This window comes from Protopterus annectens, chromosome 11.part0, assembly GCF_019279795.1.
Source record: "Protopterus annectens isolate FY-2018-M chromosome 11.part0, PAN1.0, whole genome shotgun sequence".
NCBI lineage: Eukaryota > Metazoa > Chordata > Ceratodontiformes > Protopteridae > Protopterus > Protopterus annectens.
Genome location: NC_056745.1, coordinates 320,481,721 through 320,504,397, shown reverse-complemented (window position 1 = coordinate 320,504,397; position 22,677 = coordinate 320,481,721). Strand labels below are relative to the sequence as shown.

At 42.7% G+C, this 22,677-nt stretch overlaps 1 protein-coding gene across 3 annotated transcripts in view; it reads right to left on the bottom strand.

Moving 5' to 3' along the window:
* Positions 1 to 22,677, bottom strand: part of TMPO (thymopoietin) — a 1,066,167-nt gene that overhangs the window by 554,087 nt on the left and 489,403 nt on the right. For all 3 annotated transcript variants that reach the window (XM_044087819.1, XM_044087820.1, XM_044087821.1), the window contains exon 4: positions 10,167 to 10,264. In XM_044087819.1, coding sequence (XP_043943754.1) covers positions 10,167 to 10,264 — 98 coding nt within the window. The remainder of the gene's footprint in view (positions 1 to 10,166; positions 10,265 to 22,677) is intronic.

Here is a 22,677-nt window from a genome sequence, read left to right as displayed (position 1 = left end):
AAAGTGCTAGTTTTCCCCCTAAGGGGGCTGCCAAAAGAAAAGTGCTTGGGTCTGGTAGATGAAAGTCATTGGGACTGTTTCCTGTAAGGCTGTGATTTGTCTTCTCCGCTTTTGGAGGTAGGAGCACCCCATTGTTTAGGCCTGTATGTGCCTTGGGGTTGAGATCTGCCTCTGGGATGCCTCTATCCGCCTCTTTGCGGCCTGTCTGACGCTGGAAAGGACCAATTTTTTTGAAGGCCAGTTCCTGCTAAACCTGGGTGGCTGCACTTGTAAGAAATCCTTGACTGTCTGCATGGATTTGGCTTTATCCTCCATTTTTTTCAACACCTCTTCTGCTTCAGTGCCAAACAAAATATCATGATGCATCTAGTAATTTTGCTTTAACATGGTCAGGCAGATTATGTTCCTTTAACCAAGCATGCCTTCTAATAACAGTACCTGTAACAGCGGCCCTGCAAGAGGCCTTCAGTGAATCATAACCACATTGCAATGTATGAAACTGGCAATTCAAAGCCCTTACAGCCAGGGTAGCAGAGGTGTAGACTTTTTTCCCCCATCTGTCCAGAGACCTAGAATCCCTAACAGAGGGGACAGGGTTTTTTGCAGTGGAGGCTTTGACCACTTTGGGACCCTGAGACATAATTTCTGGGTCTGCAACGGGGTTTTTGTATAGAAATTTATGGGAATCTGGGACCCTGTAGTATCTGTCTAGCTTGGCAGGTGCAGGGGGTAAAGAGTCAAGGGACAGGCCGGACTCTGAAAATACATCTACAATGTCTAGAACAGGTGGAATGGCAAGGGGTCTGTGCTGAGGAAGTAGCAGAAAGTCCCTGAGCCTTTTCTTAGATTCAGAATACTCTTGGCTTTCCCAGTGGAAATACTCCCTCGTGGTATGCAGGATTTCCCCAAAAGAATAATCCTCAGGAGGAGAGGCTGAAGGAATGGATTTTTCAGCATCAGAATCCTCATAAGGAGGCATGGAGTAATCCTGTTCAGAAGAGGAGTCCGAGGAAACGGAAACCTGATCAGAAGAAATGTGCTCTGTCTCTTGCCTAGGTCTCTTATCAGGAGGGTGATGGGAACCCCTGATCAAAGTAATTAGGTCTTCGGCCATTTTGAGCATCTGTTTTTTTAGGCATGGAAGTCTGAGCAGGAGAATGTTGCACTTGTTTCTTTGTCTTTAGAGCTGCTTTAGTCTTTGAAGCTGAAGATGGCTTAATATAAAGTTGTGTAGGTCTGAAGACACCCTCAGAAGCAGATGCCTGCTCAGCGGCTCCGGACCCATCTGAGGGAATGGATTCCGAGTGTCCAATACCTTGAGTATCCAGAGGCCCAGTCGGCTCCACGTGGGAGTCGGAAGCGGCCTGTGGCTCTGAAGTAGCGGGTGCCAGGGGCTGCAAAAGCACCTCACTGAGAACCGGCGACTGGCCTAGCAGAGGCCTCGTGGTCGGTTTTGGACCTCGGATGCCTATCCTTTTCCTTGTCCTTGCGTTTTTTGAAAACTCCGGTTGTCGGCTGGTCCGACGGCATTGTATAATTAAATCTTCAGCCAAAGTAATGAAATACAAAATCGAACCGACGCTTAATAGTGCGTTGGTTGAACCTAGCACAAAACCGACAGCTAGCAACGTTGTGATCAGGGCCTAGGCAAGGAATACAGTAAGAGTGGAAATCCTTATTAGGTATTTGCTTCCCACAAGAAATACAATTGTTAACTTTTTCTGAAATCGGACTGGAGCAAGAAAAATGTTTCCCCAACGGGGTACTTAGCTTTAATGAAAACTTCGGTTCTGAAATTCGATTTTGAAAATCTCAGGAGTCAGCCGACCGGCACTTGCAAACTGCTTCTGCTTCGGGCACCACGCGGCAAGAAAGACTGAAGAAAATGGCGTCTGTTGCATATTTTATACCCCTGGCGCACTGACGTCAGGAAAGAGGCGACGGCAACAGACGCCGGACCTAGACTTTGGAATTCTGGCCGACAGCGGGTAGCCTGCCAGCAGGATAACCCTAGAGTAATGACTGCAACAGTGAAACACGATGAACATCAGTACTGTCCAAGGAAATGAGAAAGCATCTGTTTTCCAGGCCTGTTTCCAAGGAGTCTTGGAACAGAATTTGCATAGTTGCTTGTTCTCAGAGGCGGCAAACAAATCTATTTGAGGTTCCCCCACAAACAGAACAAATCCCGGAAGACCTTCATACTCATGCCCCATTTGTGAATTTGCTCTGGTCCTGTTCAGCCCGTCTGAAGCTACATTTTGCTCTGATGAAATTGCAGGAAGCCTGGAGGATTTAACTCTACTAAACTGCACATCCCAAGTTACAACAGCTGGCCTGAACAAAGAAGCATCATGTTGATGCCGATAATCGCCTACAAAGGTCCTGTGAACAACAAGCTATGAAGAGATTGTAAAGCATGGACCACATCTAACATCTTTAATAATCATGTGCTTCGGCCAGTCTTGTTTGTCCCTCAGGCGTGCATATTTTACCCATCAGGATACTGCTCCCTATGCAAAACTTGATGCATGTGTTGCCATAGATTGAGCTGGGGTGAGAAACAAGCTGCCCTGGATTCAGGGTGATTTCTTCTGTTTAAAGAATTTCTCAATTCAAAAAGCCCAGAATTGGAATCTTGAAATCTATTGGGCAAGAACGTTGGGTCCCAACAGTTTTTAGAAACCACTGAATTATTCTTATATGTAGTCTGTCAAGAGGGATCACGAGACTCAGAAGCCATGAACCCGGAGAATCTTGAGAATTTTTTTTGGTGAAGTTCTGAGACCAATGAGAAATCCAGGAAAACGTCAAATCCTCTTTCCCCTGGATGAAGAATGCCGTTTGTAAGGAGGAGTCTAGAAGGCATCCTAGAACGACTGTTGAGAAGGAATCAAATCTAACTTGACTGATCAGAAAGCCTGTCTCCAAAGAGTTTTCTTAGTTATGTAAGGGACTCCTGACACTTGGAGAAAAACGCACATTGTCTAAATATGTAAAAAATGTGCATACCCTGTAATCTGAAATGGAACACTACTGGAGCTAGACACTTTGTAAACATCCGTGGAGCAATAGATAATCAAACAACACAGAGAACTGATAATGTTACTCAGATACAGAAAAATCTTAAGACACTTTCTAAATTCTGTTGCATTATGAGTATGATAAGCATCTTTAAAGTCTAAGGTTATCAAAAAGCTTCAATGAGAGAAAGGGTAACAGATGCTACAGAGTCATCATTTTGAACCTTGACATACTGGTTGAGAACAGGAAGATCTAGCACTGATCTTGACGGAAGCTTTTTTTTTTTTTTGGGTACTAGAAATTTTCTTGAATAAATAATTTGCCAAACAGAGCTGGTGGCACTGGCTCTATGACCCCGAGGGTAAACATTTGCTTGATGACAGAAGCAATGTTATCTGAAGGGGGTGGGGTAAATTCCTAGAAAAGGAAGGTTCTCCCAGGGCCTTTTGTATTCCTCCTGTACGACTTTTAGAATCCAATTGCATGTCAATTTTTTTGCCACAGGCAGGATATGAAGAGTCAGGCTTGGGGAATGCTACAACAGTCCTTAACTACTGTTAACTACTTCTTCTGGAAGGTTAATTTTTTGTTGGCGCATTCCTGGCCCCTTTTTTTTTTTTGAAAACTCTGCTAGCCAGAGGATTGTTGAGAATGAATGATCTGCTTTTTGAAAAAAAAGAAGAGAGGATTTTGTAGCCTAAGAAAAGGAGGGCTGAAAAATCTTCTGAATAAAGGCTTTTTTTCTTTTAAACTGTCTGAGCACTAGGGTAGCAGGAGCTCCAAAGTACCCCCTAATCAACAAAATAATCTAAGACTTCTAATTTTACAACTTTAGAAAATCTGTGTGTGAATCCAAGCACAATGCCTCATTAACAGTAGCAATGGCAGCTGTCTGGACACAGAGGAAACACAATCAATAGTTTTAAAGCATATTTCGTAACCTGAGAAAACAGTGGAAACAGCAGAATTCAAATAACGCCCCACAAAATGCAGATGGTAAAGAGGAAAGCAAGTCAACATATACTATCAATATTTTAGTCTGATTCTGAAGGCTAATGTTGCAGAAGGATAAATTCTCTCAACAAATCTGTCAAAACACTTTCCCATTTTTATCTGGGAGGAATTAGCACTTACCTGATTCTTTTTAGCAGCTTGGCTAGAAACAGCTGCAGGATCAGCTCTAGAATAAGAAAATACTTGTAAGACAAAGGGACTGTCAAGTCTGTTAGCTTTTTAGTGACTGAATTTTAAGTGCCTGGCTTAGTAGAGGTCACTTCAAATACATCCTCAAAGGCTGGCAACAGGAGGAATTGATGTGTGCAGACTGATGCATCTACTTTAACAATGTCACACTATTTGTTTAAAAGAGGCAGGAATATTCACTTGCTCCCACTGAAACAAATTATGCATTTTGGAAATAGTTTCAGAGAAAGAAAATACCCCTATCAGAGATGCCATAGAAACACTTTTCTCAGAATCGGAACCAGGAATGTGGCCAAAATTGATAGAAGATATCTCATTCCCTTATCTATGCTTTTCATTGGACAGAGAAATATCTGCATTTGAGGGAGCTGGATTATATTAACTTTACCTCCAAATAAGGTTATTTTGCAAAGTGTTTAAAAGCCAGTAATAACTCGTAAGCCAGAGAAATAAATTGTCCCTGTACAATAGGAACAGCGTGAGAAGAAATAAGATTATGCTTTTGTTTTTTTTCTCTATAACATAACTTAGAAGTGGACCAACTTGATGGTATCTCATCCCATGCAACAGGTCTCCTCTTCTCAGCTACAAAGAGGTGCACTCTCTGCAGTCACCCCTGAGATGGAAGAAAGTGGCGTCTCATGCTCAGTAAGGACATTTGAATAGCCGCAGAAAACATGACTAACCCTAACTCCATAATTTCCAAAGGAACTACAGTAAATGGACCCAAGGAAAAAGTGAGTGATAGAAAGAACAACCAATCACCACAGCAGTGTCACCCACTAATGGCACAGTCAATGACTGAGTCCACGGTATGGGCAAGGGGCCCCTGTTTAGATAACGACTTAGGTCTTGTGGTAGCAGGAAACAAGATACCGTTGACTTGCCCCATCACACAGCAGAGAATGAAGCCTAAACCATAAGTAGTGCTGAAAGGAGTAGGTAATTTTGGTAAGTTATGTGTACAAAATGACAAAAAAAACCTTAACTTCCCATTAAAATGCACAAGCCCCTAAACACACAAAGTTGCACAAATGGTATACTTGTACTCAAAAATGGTGATTAAACATTAATAAACCATATATATATATATATATATATATATATATATATATATATATATATATATATATATATACGTATATATATATATATATATATATATATATATACACACACATACACACATACTGAAAATAGAGCTTAATGCCAGTATTCTTAAAGGGACCAGGCAATAATTTACAAAAAAAAAAGAATGAGGGGAAGAAATTCTACAGATAACTTATCTGCCTGTATTCTTAGAGACCAGGCAATAATTTACAAAAAAAAAAAAAAAAAAAAGAATGTGGGGAAGAAACTCCCTATAGGTAACTTATCTGCCTATCAATGGAAGCAACAGCCATTCATCCCCCGAAGCCTAGGAGGGGCAATCCTAAGGGCAGAAAGAAGTACTGAGAGGTTTTGGCACCCATGCTGCCGTTTTCTCCCATTAGCTCAAACTAATAGCAGCCTGCATGAATGTGTGGAGGGAGACTGAAAAACTGATCGGTTTTATATCCTTGTCAGGATACAAGTCATATAGCAAAGACTATTGCAACAGTGATTTATGAACATTCCCTTGCTATCTGAGAAAAAAAAAAGTGAAAAGGCATACAAGAAACATTCACACCCATGGAAATAAAAAGGTATCATTCTTCCAGCCCTTTAGACAAGGAGTCCTGGAGTAGAACTTCTTAACCTGTCTACTGTGAAGGGAAGCAGAGATCTACTTGTGGAGTCCCCAACCGTTGATTCAATTCTTGGAAGACCCTCATGTTCATCTTGCATTCACAGAAGTATGTCCTGGATTTGCTCAGCTTGCCTGCAACAATATTCTGCTCCGACATAAGTAGCTTGCAGGAATAGATTGTGTCAAGTGTTTATAGGCTACCATACCTAGTTTGCAAAGGGGGTAGGATCTGGTTCCTCCGTTTGTTTTGGTTTGTCCGTATGTACAACAGTGTGGTGTTGACAGTGATTACTAGTAGAAAGCTTGAAGCCCAAAGATTGACATTTGACAGCATTCTTAGAGCCATAATTTCTTTTACAGCTAAGTTTCAGTCTATCCTACATGTTCCACAGACCCTGATCTTTCACCTCTTGGACACAGCTCCCCAAGCAAAGTCCGAGGCATCTATGGTTACAGATAAACAGCTGGAAAAAAAAGGGGGAGACCTGAGTTGAGATACATCAGATTCAATCACAACTCCCTTCTTACAAGCAATGTAATATAGAGTGCTGGTTTCGAGTCCAAACTGATTTCAGGAACCACTGAATTTTCCTATGTGAAATATGGCCAAAAGTAATGACAACTGTACAGGACACAAAACGCAGAGGCCCTCTACTTTGCCTAGAGGAAGAAAAATCATCACGACGGATGTACCAGAAGACATCCTAAAGACACTAGATAGAACGAGGGAATATTTCTTTATGTTCACCTGAAATCCCATACACTTGACAGCTTGCAAAAGATTCTGCAAAAAATAAGGAATTTGCCTTAGTATGGATAAATGTGAATGCCCGGCAATCTGCAAAGGTTATTACAGGAGCCAGGCATTTGGAAAACATCCTTGGAGATGTAGACAAACCAAAGGGTAAAACAGAAAATGTGTAAATTTAACCACATACAGAAAACAAAAAAAAAAATCTTTGAGAATTGAAAAGTTATAAGTAGATTTTAAATCAAGAGTTACTAGAACACAGAAAAGTAGAACGACAAATAATAAAAATATTTTGAATTTTAGGATTCTGATGTGAATGTTTAGAAAATAAATACCCCCAGGAAAGGTCTCCAAAATAGTTTAATTTGGCCCCCAGAAAGATTCTTTTTTATCAGGGGCAACAGGCTCTCCCAACTGCTTGGACAGCATTTGATCTAGCACACGAAGAAACAGAGGTTTTAACTAGTTGGATGCACAGGAATCCACAAATAGGAGGATGGAAGACCCACTTGCCAGTTGTAGCCCTTTTGAATGATTCTCAGGACCCAGTTATCTGAGGTTATCTGTTGCCAAAGACAGAAGTGAAGAACTAGACTTTGGGAAAGCTTTATTGGAATGGGGGGGGGGGGGGCTATTAAGTGGTATATAGTCAGTTTCCCTTTTAGGTTGTTCTTGGTTCTAGGACCCCCCCCCCCTTCTCTTTTGAACCTCCATATCATTGCCTTCTGAAATTTTGTTTGCATGTGCCTCGCCAAGATTGTTTTTGTTTCCTATAAAAGGAACCTGAACTAGAAAGAATGTTTCTATTGTATTCTGGCATGAAGGAATGAAAAATCCAGGTAAGCTATTTAATTACCTTCCCACTTTCATCAAATCTTTTAGGGACTTCAGCAGTGGAAGGACCAAACACTTTTTTTTTTTTTTTTTTTTTTTATTGGTGGGCATTCAGGATCTCCTCTTCTTTTATCCTTTGGTAAATTCTGGGAACATAGCCAGGAGAATCTTTTCAAAGACCCAACAGCAGTGGTTCTAGATACCACATTGGCAGTGTCATAAGAATATTTTAGAGAATGTTTGCTTACCACAGACAAAAGATAAAGAATTCAGGGGCATCAGTCTTTGAAAAAGGGAAGTCAGAAATGACTTTCTCATACTATCAAGAGAAGCCAGGATAAAGTTAAGGCATGTGAGCCCAACAATTTGCTTTTCTGAAGGCTAGCGTGGAAATACAAACTTTCTTCCAAAACCTATTAAAAGTTTCTCAAGAACTAGGGTTAGCTGCCAAAAGACATTTGACAGAAGATGGTTTTGCCAACAAGTCTGATCTAGGGTTTGAAGTGAAATTTATGGGTATGAGGAACCTTGTATAATTAATCAGATTTTTGGGGACAGGTAGGCTGTCAGGCAAACTGCTGGCTGTGAAGAAAGCATCCTCTAATGCTAGAAAAACAGGAACAGGAAGAAAGACTGCAGGCTTGGGAAAAATTCCCTGCAACAAACCAAAGTTGCTGTGATTCAGATATTTCTTTTTGTTCCCACTGAAATAACCCCTTCATTCCAGCAATGGTACCAGAAAAGCACAATGCCTCTAGTGGGGAATATGAAGAAAAATGTTCCTCAGCCAGATTCCCCACTCTCAATCTAAATCTAATTCATGTTCTTCAACACTAAAAATCCGAATTTGAGAGAGGGGAATCTTTAAATTCAGGAAAGACTCAGACTGTAAAGACTGAAAGGCTTGAAATAAATCCTTAGCAAAGCTCAGCCAATCCTCCCTGTCTATCCTATGTAATACAGGAGAAGAGAAATGCACACCTACATTTTAATTTACTGGACGATCCCAAAGACAGACAGACTCAATAAATGATCCTCCTCAGAGCAGCTTCACAACACAGCATACTCTGCTCCCTCCTCTGATACAGACAAGTGTAGCTCTCACTTATCCGAAGAGTTAGCTGAACAGCCACAGAACACATAACAGTCTCTGTCCTTAGTGGCTTCTTGAGTAACAACAGAGAGAGCAGGAGTCAATGACTGGCGGTCTGAGATACCTGAAAATGGTCAGAGCAGAGTTACTAATTAGCAGTTGAGGCAAAGAGGAAGCGACATCTATGACTGAAGACTCCCGTACCACTTTTTTTCTTACTGCGGATTGGCGAGGGAAAAACCGAAGAGCCTGAAGCCTGGACCATTGTCTCTACCAAAAAAATAAAAGCATCTCACAAGCTGGTAGAGTAAGTAGCCTTGGTAACTCAGTCTTACCTCCTAACTAAAAATTACAGACATGAGGTACAATTTTTTTTTAGTGACAATCAAACATTAGCCTTAGCCCCTAGGTGCTTTTCCCTAACAGGATATCTCATCTGCCCAACCAACGAAAAAATGATAGTAGACAGCTGATCAATTTAAGCCCACATGGGAAAAATGAATTTCTGAGGGTTTGGTACCTCAGCAACTGACTGTCGCTCTTCTTGGGCTGTTCAGTATTATTGCATGTAGAAGGGGTGCCCTTAAGCTCTGGTTACTGTAACAGTGATCTAATGATTAACATCTTACTAAACCTGCCTCACTACTGGGTAAAATAAATAAATAAGCAAGCACAGAATACCACGGATGAATGACACTTGGAAACAGTTTAAAAAAAAAACAAAAAAACCCAAAGTGAACATGAAACAAAAATGGAAGTGAAGAGAGTCTTGTGCTTACCAAGGCAGAACCTAGGCAGCTAAAAAAACATGATCTGACTTTTAGAAAACCATGACAGCAACTGTAACAATTCTGGCCAGGAAAATGGAATACAAAGAGGGTAAATAAAAATGCTACAATTAATGAATAATGTGTGGGGGTAGATCACATTGGAAAATGTCAGAGAAAGGTATGCAGAAATTCTGAATTAGTCTGTTCAACATTACACATTTTAAATTGGCTACTGCTGAAGTCTGTGCCCTGGAAATAAGAACTATGTTTACTAATACGGCCATCTTTGGTCCCACTGAAAAGCCACCAAGACTGAGAAGAATGGGAAAAAAGCAGACTAAAATTGGTTGGCAGTTGGTGATTCTTAAGGATCGGATCCCATAGATTATAGCAAAACTTATGTCTTACCAAAACAAACCAGATATTTCTCCAGTTGTGTATATGACTACACAATGTACAGCCTCTCTACTAGTAACAGAGATAAAGCAGAGTGGCTATCATACATACCTGGTCAGGCCAGAGACTTGTGTCCACCATGAAGAAATGTTACCATAAGAGTGAGAAAAAAATCAATTTTTTTGAAGTTAGTTTGCTTAGGTATCACTTCTCTAAATTTTAGGTTATTGGCAATATTTCTTCAATACCCATCATAAAAATCTGAAACTGAAGTTCTGTATGTACACATATGCATGACTGAAGTATAATTCCATCTTACCACGATTTATTGCTGATTGGAAAGGACAGAACAAAGCACAAACCTACCTGACTGTGTTCAGATCTTCCTTGCCTAATGGTAACTGTTGTCCTGGATTTGCTTTTAAGAGTTTCCTTCTTGTCTACTTTAACATCTGCTTTGGTATCTGGAAAAAAAAAATGTATATTGTATATATATATATATATATATATATATATATATATATATATATATATATATATACATACATACAAGCACATGCACTAAGAAAAGCAATAAATGGGTTAAAAGAGATGTATATGTCTGTTCTAAAGAAATATGGTGCCCAATTAAGTTCAACACATGAAAGCTTTTGTATTAAAACTGTACTCAAAGTACAGCTGTTTTAAGACACCTGTCAATTAATCAGCTTCACAGCTTACTTCAAAAAAGTTTGTGTTTACAGCAAAGAGCACATTTGTCCAGTTTTGTACCTCCCTCAAATTTAACTGCAGCAATCTACTCACCAACACCTACTGGCAGTCAACTAATTAGGAGTCACATTCCTGACTGCCAGTAGGCTGGGTAACAATTGCCTGGACCTAAAATATAAAGAAAAACAAAATGTGAGGAAAACCTTTTCAACTTTAAAAAAAAAAATAACTTTCTGTATTTCAGCTAAAGTCATCATCTCTCATTTAATGTGCTTAATCACAGCACTGACTACAGCAGAGTATAAGTACTGTGTGTGGTCTGCCTTTCAGCAGCTATTAACTTAGATGGGATGAGAGACCACACAGGCAGCACTGCAGGTGCAACACAGCATGATCAGTAAAGGTCAGCATTTATAAGTCAAAAACCATTTGAATAGCTTCTCCAAATTTCAGACTCACCATTAAACCATATGCCCAAACATTCGCACACTCCCACATCACATGTACACTTATCTGCAAATGCATGTTTTATACACTGAGAAGTCCTGCAGTACTAACCTATCAGGAGTTGAGTAAAAAATTGACAGACAGATGTTAGTTAAGAGAAATACAGGATTCAAAGATTGAGCTAGGAGTGTAGTAGTATTAAGACATGAAACAGTCATTTTCTGTACAATTCTATGCCACACACCAGTGGATACTAGGACAAACCAAAGGAGACTGCAAGTCTTCAAGCAAAACTAGCTAGACTAAACAGAATGTTGTGCCCTTCCCACAAGGTCAAAGTGTAAGACTAGTAAAAGCTGAAAAATGGCTATATAAAAGATTAAGAGACTACATTTTATTTTAATGATTGGAAAGGTACAGCTCGATAGAAAGTACAGTTTGTAAAATCTTACCTCAACAGTAGACATCACTCTTTTCATTGTTGCAGTATTCCTAACAGAATAGGTCTCATGCCAAGGATAGCTGAACATCTGGCCAGTTTACCAAAACCTTAGTAGTTGCAGGCACTGCAAGTCACATGTAGGCTCCCCACACAAGGCACAGGGCATAAGGATGACATATAGACGCACAGATTCAAAACTTAAAAAGCACCAGGATTAACAGAATGTCCCTAGGGACAAGAAAGAACATGTGCTTCCAGAAGGAGAGAGGGAGAGAAGAAGAACCCCTTGGCCAGGAGGACAACAGCAGGCTAGAGCAGACAGGTCATGAGGAAAGGACTGAATACTGCAACAGTGTAGAGAAGGACATCTATTATGGTCAAGAGTTTACACAACTGTACTATGTCCTTCCATATCACTGCTGCAGTATTCCTAACAGAAGGGAGATTACAAAAGTTCAAAGGAAACCTGGGAGGAGGAAGGCACTGAGGAGCCCTCGAGAAACCCATGCAAGACAGCCTTGCCAAAGCCAGCTCTAGCCCTACAAATACCATCTAACTTGTAATGTTTAGTGAAGGTATGGACAAAAGACCAAGAGCAGCCCCAAGGCTGGAATTGGTATCCAGCCCCTTGAAAAAAGGGCCACAGGAAATAACAGCTTTAGTAGAATGAGCCTTAACTGAAGAGGAAAGGTACTTGCCATGAAAAGGTTAACAAAAAAAAAAATGGGTTCAGAAATCCAGGAAGAAATGGTTTGCTTAGAAACAGCTAAATCCAAAGACCTGGGATAAAAGGAAACATTTGCTCTGATAAGAAAAACTTTAGTTTTATCCAAAAGAAATATCTCAGCTGTCTATGCAAATCCAAAATGTGAAAGAACCTTCTCACTGGCAGACTGAAAAGAAGGAAAAAAAGGAAGGTAAATGAATAGACTGATTAAGGGACAACTCATTGACCACCTTGGGCATAAAAGAAAGATTAGTATGAAGAGAAACCCTATCTGTCAAAAAGTAAGAAAAGAGAAACAGCCATGAGAGCTAGAATTTCAGATACACTTTTGGCTGAAGTGAGACACAAAAAAAAGTCTTGCAAGTACAACGTTGCAAGGAAGATGAAGTAGCAGGTTCAAAAGTGGCCAGAGTCAAATTTTCACATGCAAAATTGAGGTCCGAGAAAAGCAGAATAGGCTTCCTGGATGGCCTGATATGAAGGATGCTGTTAAGAGACTACTTGACCGTAAATCTACAGGCCAGAGGAGAAGACAAGGGCAGACAAATAGAAACTGCCGACAGGTGAGCTTTAACTAAGGAATATGGTAACCAAACAAGCAGCAAATTAAATAAGAACCATGGGGACCTGTACAGAGAAAGGATCCTGGTATCGAGAGGCACACCATACAGGAAGTCTCTTCCATTTGAACAAATATGATTTTTATGGTAGTGGGCTTCCTGGCCTCCTGCAGGATCCAAAGTGCATCCTCAAAAAAAAAAAAAAAATCAAAACTGTATGGTTGTCAAGTGAGGATGGATAAGAGACCACTTGCCTTGTGTGAGAAGGTCCACCTGGTGAAGTAACTTGTGGTGATTGCCCCTGGCCAACTGAGAAAGCAGGAGGAACTAATGCTGTCTGGATCAAAAGGGAGTCACTAACAAGATTTTGAAAGAGTTTGCCTGGTCTTGTGCAAGCCTCTCTAAAGTAGAGGAAGGGGAGGGAAGGCTTACAAAAACATCCCTTTTCAAAGGAAGAGAGGGTATCCACTTTCCAAGCCAGAGGACCTGGGACTCGGGAACAGAATAGAGGAAATTGTCATTTTAGCGGGAAGGCAAAAAGATCAACCTGAGGAATATCCCCCATCATGGACAATGTCCAGAAATGCATCTCTTTGAAGCATCCATTCATGAGCTTGTGTGCTGGACCTGCTCAAAAAAAAAAAAAAAAAAGACAGTCTGCCACTAGACTGCGCTCAGAGGGAATGTAAACAGCCTAAAGAGTCACCTGATACCAGACAGCTAGATCCCAAACATGAAGAGCTAGCCTGCAGAGAAAGTAGGACCTTGTGCCCCCCATTGCTTGTTGACAAGAGGATCTGGGATGAAAGACGGAATGACAAGCCTGAAGAATTGCAAGCATTGTGTGGTCCAACCTCTGGTGAGGAGGCCAGAGAGCCTGAACCTTGAAACGGCCAAAGGAAGCTCCCATCCCTCATCTGAGGAGTCTGTAAAGAGATCGAGATGGGGCTGGAATGTGAACATGAAGCCCTTGGTTGAGAAAAAGTTGATGAATACACCACTGAAGTTCAAGCTTGAGATAAGAAGGGAAGGGAAAGTACAGTTGTGTACCTACCATAAATGTAGATGTTAGAGTGTATTCACTGTTGCAGTCATTACAATTGGGTTATCCTGCTGGCAGGCTACCTGCAGTCGGCCTGAGTTCCAAAGTCTAGGCCTGGCGTCGGTTGCTGTCGCCTCTTCCCTGACGTCAGTGTGCCAGGGGTATAAAAGATGCAGCCGACACCATTTTCTTCAGTTTATCTTGCCCCAGATGTCAGGTGCCAATAAAAAGGTAGGCTAAATTATGCCAATAAGCATGCATGCACAAAAAACTTTTCCTTCATCTACAAGCAAATACACCACATAGGTTGTATAGAGTAGAAAAGTACAGTTAGGTCCCAGCAAAGAAGAAAGGGGGATGATGGGAGGGTAACCTGGACTGCAACAGTGAATACACTCGAACATCTACATTTATGGTAGGTACACAACTGTACTATGCTCATCATGTTTCACTGTTGCAGTCATTACAATTGGGTTGAATCCCAAAGCTTAGGTTAGGAGGCTGGAGCTAAATAGGATTAGGTGAGGCTATAAGGCCCTGCAGAACTGCAGTGGCAAAGCATGCCCTGGATTTAGAGTGGAGAGGTAGGTGATGGTGCTTTGTAAAGGTATGCACTGAACTCCAAGTTGCAGCCTCTAAGATGTCTTTGGTTGGTACTCCTCTGAGGAAAGCAGCTGAAGTGGCTGTTGCTCTAGCTGAATGTGGCCTAATGCCCTTGAGCACTGATTTGCCATGCTGTGAACAGCAGAAACAAATGCAATGGCCTATCCATTTTGAAATAGTCTGTTTAGAGATGGGCTTTCCTTGTGATGCTGCAGCATATGCCACTAGAAGTTGATCAGTCTTTCTGAAAGCTCTAGTTCTGTCCAAGTAGAAGTGTAGCTGTCTGTGAATGTCCAAAGAATGCAGAATTCTCTCACCCTTATTCTGTGGGTTTGGATAAAAAGTAGGCAAATTAATGGTTTGGTTAAGGGCCACACTGGACACTACCTTAGGCATAAATGTAGGGTTTGACCTCAGCGAAACCCTGTCAGGATGGAAAATGATAAAAGGTTCCACAGCCATGAGTGTCTGTAACTCAGACTCTTCTAGCGGAGGTTATTGCTAGGAGCAGAGCTGTTTTCCAGGATAAGAATTTTATGTCAGCTGCAGAGGCTGGCTCAAACGGAGGCAGTGTGAGTTTTTCCAAGACATAGTTGAGGTTCCATGCAGGTGTTGGTGCTCTCCTTGGTGGTCTTATGTTTTTGGCCCCTCTGAGGTACTGCCTCAATAAGGGATGAGAAAAAATAGGCAGTTCTGTATTGTAATGAGCTGAAATGGCAGAGGCATGAATTTTAATTGATGAAAAGGAAAGGCCTTTATATCCAGCATCTCAGTTAAGTATTGTAAAATCTGAGGAATATTGGGAACAACAGTGTCAATACCTTGTGCTTGGTTCCAAGCACAGAATCTCTTCCATTTGTCTGCATAAGATTTTCTGATGCTAGGCCTCCAAAGTAACATCCATTACTGCTTTAGAAAGAGGTGTGTCTTGAGAGGCTATATTATCTACCATGCCGCCAGATTTAAGGTTTTGAGTTGGCTGTGCAGTATCTGGCTGTCTTGTTGGGTCAACAAGTGAGGAATTTGTGGTTATGTCCAGGCTGGGCAGTGAGACAAGCTCTTTAGGATTGGGTACCAGTGCTGGTGGGGCCAGTCTGGGGCAATCAGTATCATTTTTGGTTTCTCTTGTCTGACCTTGAGGAGTACCTTGGGGAGGAGAGGCAGAGGAGGGAAGGCATATACTGTTAGATTTTTCCAGCTGAAAGATAGAGCATCCACTTTCCATGCTTGCTTGTGACAGGTCCTTGTGCAGAATCTTTGTAGTTGGTAGTTGTGAGGAGAGGCAAATAGGTCTATGTCTGGGCATCCTCAGGTCTTTGTTATCATGCTGAAGACTTGTGGATCCAATTTCCACTCGTGGGGATCCATTAGATTTCTGCTTAGTTCGTCTGCCAGAGGATTTTTCCTTCCTGGTAGGAATTGAGCTTGCAGATTTACTTGGTAAGTCAATGCTGTGTGCCACAAGTCCATGCCTAGTCTGCAGAGGGGGTAGAAATGTGTGCCTCCCTGCTTGTTTATGTACCACATGACTGTAGTATTGTCTGTCTTTATTAGTAGTTGTCCTGGATGAAGTTGATCCTTGAAGGCTGTTAGGGCATTCTGAACAGCTAGCATCTCTTTTTGATTGATATGTAGATGCATTTGACTTGCGGACCATGTGCCCTAAACACATCTTCCTGCCATATGGGCCCCCCAGGCGTAATCTGATGCATCTGTTGTCAATGTCTGCCTGGCTGTGGGTAAGGTGAATGGCTGCCCCGTGTTGTGGTGACAGGCTTTTGTCCACCATTGAAACTCCTGTTGCAGGCAGGGTGAGGGTAATTATTGTTTCCAGGCTGTGGCAATGTTGAGTCCAAACACTTTTTAGATACCATTGAAGTTTCCTCATATGCAGTTTTGCATATGGAATTAGCAGAATGCAGGATGCCATGAAACCCAAGGCCTGCAGAATTTTTCTTGCAGATAACTGGGTTTTTGTTGCCAACATTTTGAAGTAAGTAGTCAGTTGTTTGTGTTTGTCTGGCGTGAGATGAGCCATCTGGGTAGTTGTATTTAAGCTTGCACCCAGGAATATTATCTCTTGAGAGGATATGAGCTTTGATTTTTTCTCGTTTACTGTGTACCCTAGACTTGTCAGTAATCTTTTTACAAACGCCAGTTGCTGTAGTAGAATGTCCTTGTTCTCCGCTTGAATAAGGCAGTTGTCCAAGTAAGGATATATTTGTATTCCTCTTTGTCTGCAAAATGCAATTACTAGTGCCAGGCACTTTGTGAAGACCCAGGGCGCAGTAGATAAGCCAAAGGGCAGTGCAGAGAATTGGTAGTGTCCTGAGCCAGCTTTGAATCTGAGGTATCTTCTGCATGTTTGTCTGACTGGGACATGCAGGTATGCCTCTTTTAGATCTAAAGTCACGAGCCAAGCCTTCTTTCCCATCATGGGCAGAAGCTGTTGTAGGGTCAACAATCTGAATTTCTGGGTACTAAGAACAGTCTTGAATAGAATCCGTGACCCTGCTCTTGTTCTGGTACTTGTTGAATGGCCCTCATGTCCATGAGGGATGAAACTTGTTTTTGTGTTTCTGCCCATTGATTGCGTGGCAGGTCTGGCATACCGTTTTGCCTTGGCAGGGTGTGAAAGTGGAACCTGTAGCCTTGTGAAACTATATTTAGAACCCATTTGTCCTGGGTGATCATGTGCCAATTTTGTGAAGAAAGTGCTAGCTTTCCCCCCAAAGGGGATGCCAAAAGATAAGTGCTTGGTGCTGGAAGTGGAAAGTCATTGAGAATGTTTCCTGTATGGCTGTGATTTTTCCTCTCCGCTCTTGGAGGTAGAAGCACCCCATTGTTTAGGCTTGTATGAGCCTTGTGGCTGTGATCTGCCTCTAGGGCGTCTGTATCTGCCCCTTTGTGGTTTATCTGGCACTGGAAAGGACCAATTTTTTGTAGGCCAGTTCCTGCTAAATCTGGAAGGCTGTACCTGCAAGAAATCCTTGACTGTTTGCATAGATTTAGCCTTGTCCTCCATTTTCTTCAACACCTCTTCTGCTTTAGCACAAAAGTACCATGCTGTAAAGGAGCGTCTAATAGTTTTGCTTTAACATGATCTGGCAAATTTTGTTCTTTTAACCAGGCATGTCTTTTAATGATAGAACCTGTAACAGCGGCCCTGCAGGAGGCCTCAAGAGAATCAAAACCACATTGCAAAGTATGCTTTCCAACTTGTTCAGCTGCATGCATTAATTCCTGCATTTCTTTATTGTCTGCACATTCTACATTTGCTGGCATTTTCTGTTTAAGCAAGGATATAAGATATTGCTGATACTTAAGCAAATTAAATTGGCAATTTAAAGCTCTTGCAGCCAAGGTAGCAGAGGTATAAATCTTTTTGCCCCATCTGTCTAGGGCCCTAGAATCCCTATCAGAGGGAATAGGGTTTTTTGCAGTAGAAGCCTTGACCCCTTTGGGACCCCGAGAGATGGTTTCTGGGTCAGCTGCAGGGTTTTTATAGAGAAATTTATGTGAATCAGGAACCCTGTAGTATCTGTCTGGCTTAACAGGGGCTGGTGGTAAAGAGTCTGGAGAAAAACTGGACCCTGTAAATACATCATCTACAATGTCTAAAACAGGCGGGAAAGCAAGGGGGCTGTGTTGGGGCAATAAAAGGAAATCTCTGAGCCTTTTCTTGGATTCTGAGTAATCTTGGCTCTCCCAGTGGAAATGCTCCCTCATAGTATGCAGTGTTTCCCCAAAAGAATAATCCTCAGGAGGAGAGGCTGAAGGGATAGATTCTTCAGCATCAGAATCCTCATAGGGAGGAATGGAGTAATCCTGTTCAGAGGAGGAATCAGAGGAAATGGAAACCTGGTCTGAAGATTCGTAATCTAACTCTTGCCTAGGCCTCTTTTGAGGAGGCGGATGGGAACCCCTGATCAAAGTAATAAGGTCTTCGGCCATTTTAAGCATCTGTTTTTAGGCATGGAGGCCTGTCCAGGTGAATGCTGTACTTGTTTCTTTGTCTTTAGAGCTGCTTTAGTCTTTGTCGTTGTAGCTGAAGTAGGTTTCACATATAACTGTTGGCCTGAAAACATCCTCAGAAGCCGATGCCTGCTCAGCGGCTCCCGACCCATCTGAGGGAATAGTTTCAGAGTGTCCAATACCTTGAGTTTCCAGAGGTCCAGTCGGCTCCACGTGGGAGTCGGAAGCAGCCTGTGGCTCTGAGGTAGTGGGGGTCAGGGGCTGCAAAAGCGCCTCACTGAGAGCCGGCGAACTGGCGACTGGCCTAGAAGAAGCCTCGTCGTCTGTTTTGGATCTCGGATGCCTGTCACTTTCTTTTTCTTTTCGTTTTTTGTAAATTCCGGTAGTCGGCTGATCCAACGGCATTATATAACTAAATCTTCTGCCAAAGTAATGAAATGCAAAATCGTACCGACGCTTAATACTGCGTTGGTTAAATCTAGCACAAAACCGACAACTAGCAACGTTATGGTCAGGGCCTAGGCAAGGAATACAGTAAGAATGAAAATCCTTATGAGGTATTTGCTTCCCACAAGAAATACAGTTATTAACTTTTTCCGACATCGGTCTGGAGCAAGAAAAAAGTTTCCCCAATGGGGTACTTAGCTTTAATGAAGACTTCGGATCTGAAATTCGAATTTGGAAACTTCAGGAGTCGGCCGATCGGCACTTGCGAACTGCTTTTGCTTCGGGCACCACGCGGCAAGAAAGACTGAAGAAAATGGCATTGGCTGCATCTTTTATACCCCTGGTGCACTGACGTCAGGGAAGAGGTGACAGCAACAGATGCCGGACCGAGACTCTGGAACTCAGGTTGACTGCGGGTAGCCTGCTAGCAGGATAACCCAATTGTAATGACTGCAACAGTGAAACACGATGAACATCTGGGAAGTGTGTGTGTGTGTGTGGGGCAATGCTGAACTCACACTGACCAGCGGTACCACTGAAGCTTTCACATATGGAGCCTGGCCACAGGAAGCATGGGAATAGTGGAAGCCATGAACCAGAGGAGCCTGAAAACTCCTGGAAGTGACAGACTCCAAAAGAAGATGACACTGGAAAAAAAGACAATAAGAGACAGGACCTTGGGGGGTGGGGAGAAATGCCAGCATGGAGAGTGGTCTGGATCCTGTAACCAAGAAAAACATGATCCCGAGGAGTCAAAATTTGATTTTTGAAAGTTTATGGTCAACCCCAGACTCTGCAACAGAGAAACAGTAAACTGGAAATCCTGAAGCACAGCCTCGTGGGAAGAAGCTTGAATGAGCAGCTGAACCAAATAGGGTACGATCTGAATTCCACTCATCCTGCAATAAAAGCAAAGACAGGAGCAAGGCAACTGGTGAATTCCCTTGGGACAGTAGAGAAGACAAAGAGCAAAGTAAAGGACTGAAAATGCAGGAGGAAGCAAAGAAAAGTAAAACATTCCTGAAAAGGGAACGGATGGATTTATGAAGGTAAGCATCCTTGAGATCCAGAGAGACCAAAAAGGCATGGGGTAGAAGAAAAGGAAATAAGATGTGAAGAAACCACACCCTAAAAGAAGAAATCTTGAGGAATATGTTGAACTGGGAAAGATGCAGAATGGGTCACTGTGGAATAAAACCCCTTCCCCTAAATGGGCCGTGGGGAACAGCTTGAATGGTGCCCTGGACCAAAAGAGAATGAAGCACCTCTAGGTAAAAAAGAAGCTTCTCCCAAGAAAGATGAGGGATGCCCAAAGAGGGAAGAAGGGATTTCTAAGCCATGAAATATTTATGGCGGACAACAGACAGATCCCATGAGTCTGCTGTAATTCTCATCCAGTTTGGAAGGGACAAAGAAAGACAGGGATAAAAGGGACCAGGCCAAGGGAAAGGTAAACCAAAAGTACAGTTCTGTACACTAGCCATAAATGTAGATGTTCAAGTGTATTCACTGTTGCAGTCATTACATTTGGGTGATGTGCCTGCAGGTAGCCATCAGCCGGCCTAAATATCAAAGTCTTGGATCCCTGCGTTGGATGCGGTCTCTTCTTCCATGACATCAGGTCGTCAGGGGTATAAAACATGTAGCAGACACCATTACATCAGTTTTTCTTGCCCCAGATGTCAGGTGCCCTCATAATGGGAAGTAATTATATCTTAGGTTACACCTCCAACAAAAAGCAAATACATAAAGCTGAAATACACTAAACAAGAAGACAAGTATAGCCAAGAAAAGTCAGGGGGGGCTGGAGGGAGGGTAACCAGGACTGCAGCAGTGAATACACTCAAACATCTACATTTATGGTAAGTGTACACAACTGTACTATGTTCTTCGTGTTTCACTGTTGCAGTCATTACATTTGGGTTGATTCCCAAAGCAAAGGAAGGGAGGAGGAAGTTAGAGAGCATTAGGACCAGCTATTAAGCACTGCAAGACTGCAGTGGCAAAACCAGGTCTGGATTTAAAAAAATAGGCACGTGGTAATGCTTGGTGAAGATATGTATAGATCTCCAGGTAGCAGCTTCTAGGATATCCCTGGTAGGGACAACTCTGAGAAAGGCTGTAGAGGTAGATGCAGCCCTGATGGAATGTGATCTTGTCCCCTGTGGGGTAGGTTTTCCATGGTGCTTATAGCAAAAATGAATGCAATGGGCTATCCACTTAGAAATGGTATGCTTTGAGATGGCCTTCTCCTCTGCCCCTGCAGCAAAGCCAACTAGCAGCTGTTCAGATTTTCTGAGAGGTCTAGTCCTGTCCAAATAAAATCTAAGTTGTCTGTGCACGTCCAAATAGTGCAGTATTTGTTCTCCTTTATTCTGTGGATTAGGGAAAAAGTAGGCAAATGAATGGACCAAGGGCCACACTAGACACCACCTTGGGCATAAAGGAAGGACTGGTCCTGAGGGACACCCTGTCTGCATGGAAGATGATCAAGGGCTCCACTGCCATGAGGGCCTGTAATTCAGACCCTCTTCTTGCTGAAGTGATGGCTAGAATGAAGGCCGTTTTCCAAGAAAGGAATTTCAACTCTGCAGTCGCATCTGGCTCAAAAGGAGGTAGAGTGACCTTTTCCAATACAAAGTTAAGGTCCGAGTCTGGAGTAGGGGCTCTACTGAATGGTCAAATTTTTGGCCCCTCTGAGGAATTGCTTTAGCAGGGGGTGAGAGACGAGGGGTGGTTCAGTATTATAAAGTGCTGAAACGGCAGAGGCATGAATTTTAATTGACAAGAAGGAAAGGCCCTTGTGGATCATCTCTGTTAAGTACTGAAGAATATGTGGTAAGCTGGGCACAGCTGTGCCCATCCCCTGAGTATGGCTCCAGGAACAGTATCTTTTCCACTTTTCAGCATAGGATTTTCTAGTACTGGGCCTCCTTGCCTCCAGAATGACATCTAGCACCTGCTTACTGAGGGCTGCTATTGGAGAGCTCAAGGAATTAGTCAGGCTGCAAGGTTCAGGGTTTAAAGCTGAGGGTGCAGAATCTGGCCCTCCTGCTGGGACAGGAGGGAAGGGGTCTGAGGCAGGTGTCATGGTTCCAGCAGTGACACACTGCGCAAGAGGGGGTACCAGTGCTGGTGTGGTCAGTCTGGTGCAATCAGTATTGTCCTTGGTTTGTCCTGTTTGATCTTTAGCAGAACTTTCGAGAGGAGAGGCAGAGGGGGAAAGGCATAAACTGAGAGGCTTTCCCAGGTGAAGGACAGGGCATACACTTTCCAAGCTTGACTGTGGGAAGTCCTTGTGCAGAATTTGTTCAATTGGTAGTTCTGAGGGGGAGGCAAACAGGTCTATCTCTGGATTCCCCCCATTTGTTTCGCAAAAGGTTGAATATCTTTGGTTCCAGTTTCCACTCGTGTGGCTCCATGAGATTTCTGCTTAGGTCGTCTGCCAGTGAATTTAGCTTCCCTGGCAGGAATTGAGCTTGTAGGTGCACTTGGTAACTCAAGGCTGTGTTCCACAGAGCCATGGCTAGTCTGCAGAGAGGGTACAAGTGGGTTCCCCCCTGCTTATGTACCACATAACAGTGGTGTTGTCTGCCTTTACCAATAATTGTCCTGGAAGAATGTGGTCCTTGAAGGCCGTCAGGGAATTCTGTACAGCTAACATTCTTTTTGACTGATATGCAGGTGCATCTCGGGTTCCATTTGCCCTGAATGCACCGCCCTGCCAAGTGAGCCCCCCCCATGCATAGTCTGATGCTTCTGTTGTTAGGGTTTGGGCGGCAGGGGGTAGAGTGAATGGGAGCCCCTTGTTGTGGTAGCAGGCCTCTGCCCACCAAAGGAACTCTGTCTTTAAATAAGGAATGATAGGAAATAGAAGTTATGTTCTTACCATAACGTTCCATGTTAGTTGTCTTCTTCTCGCC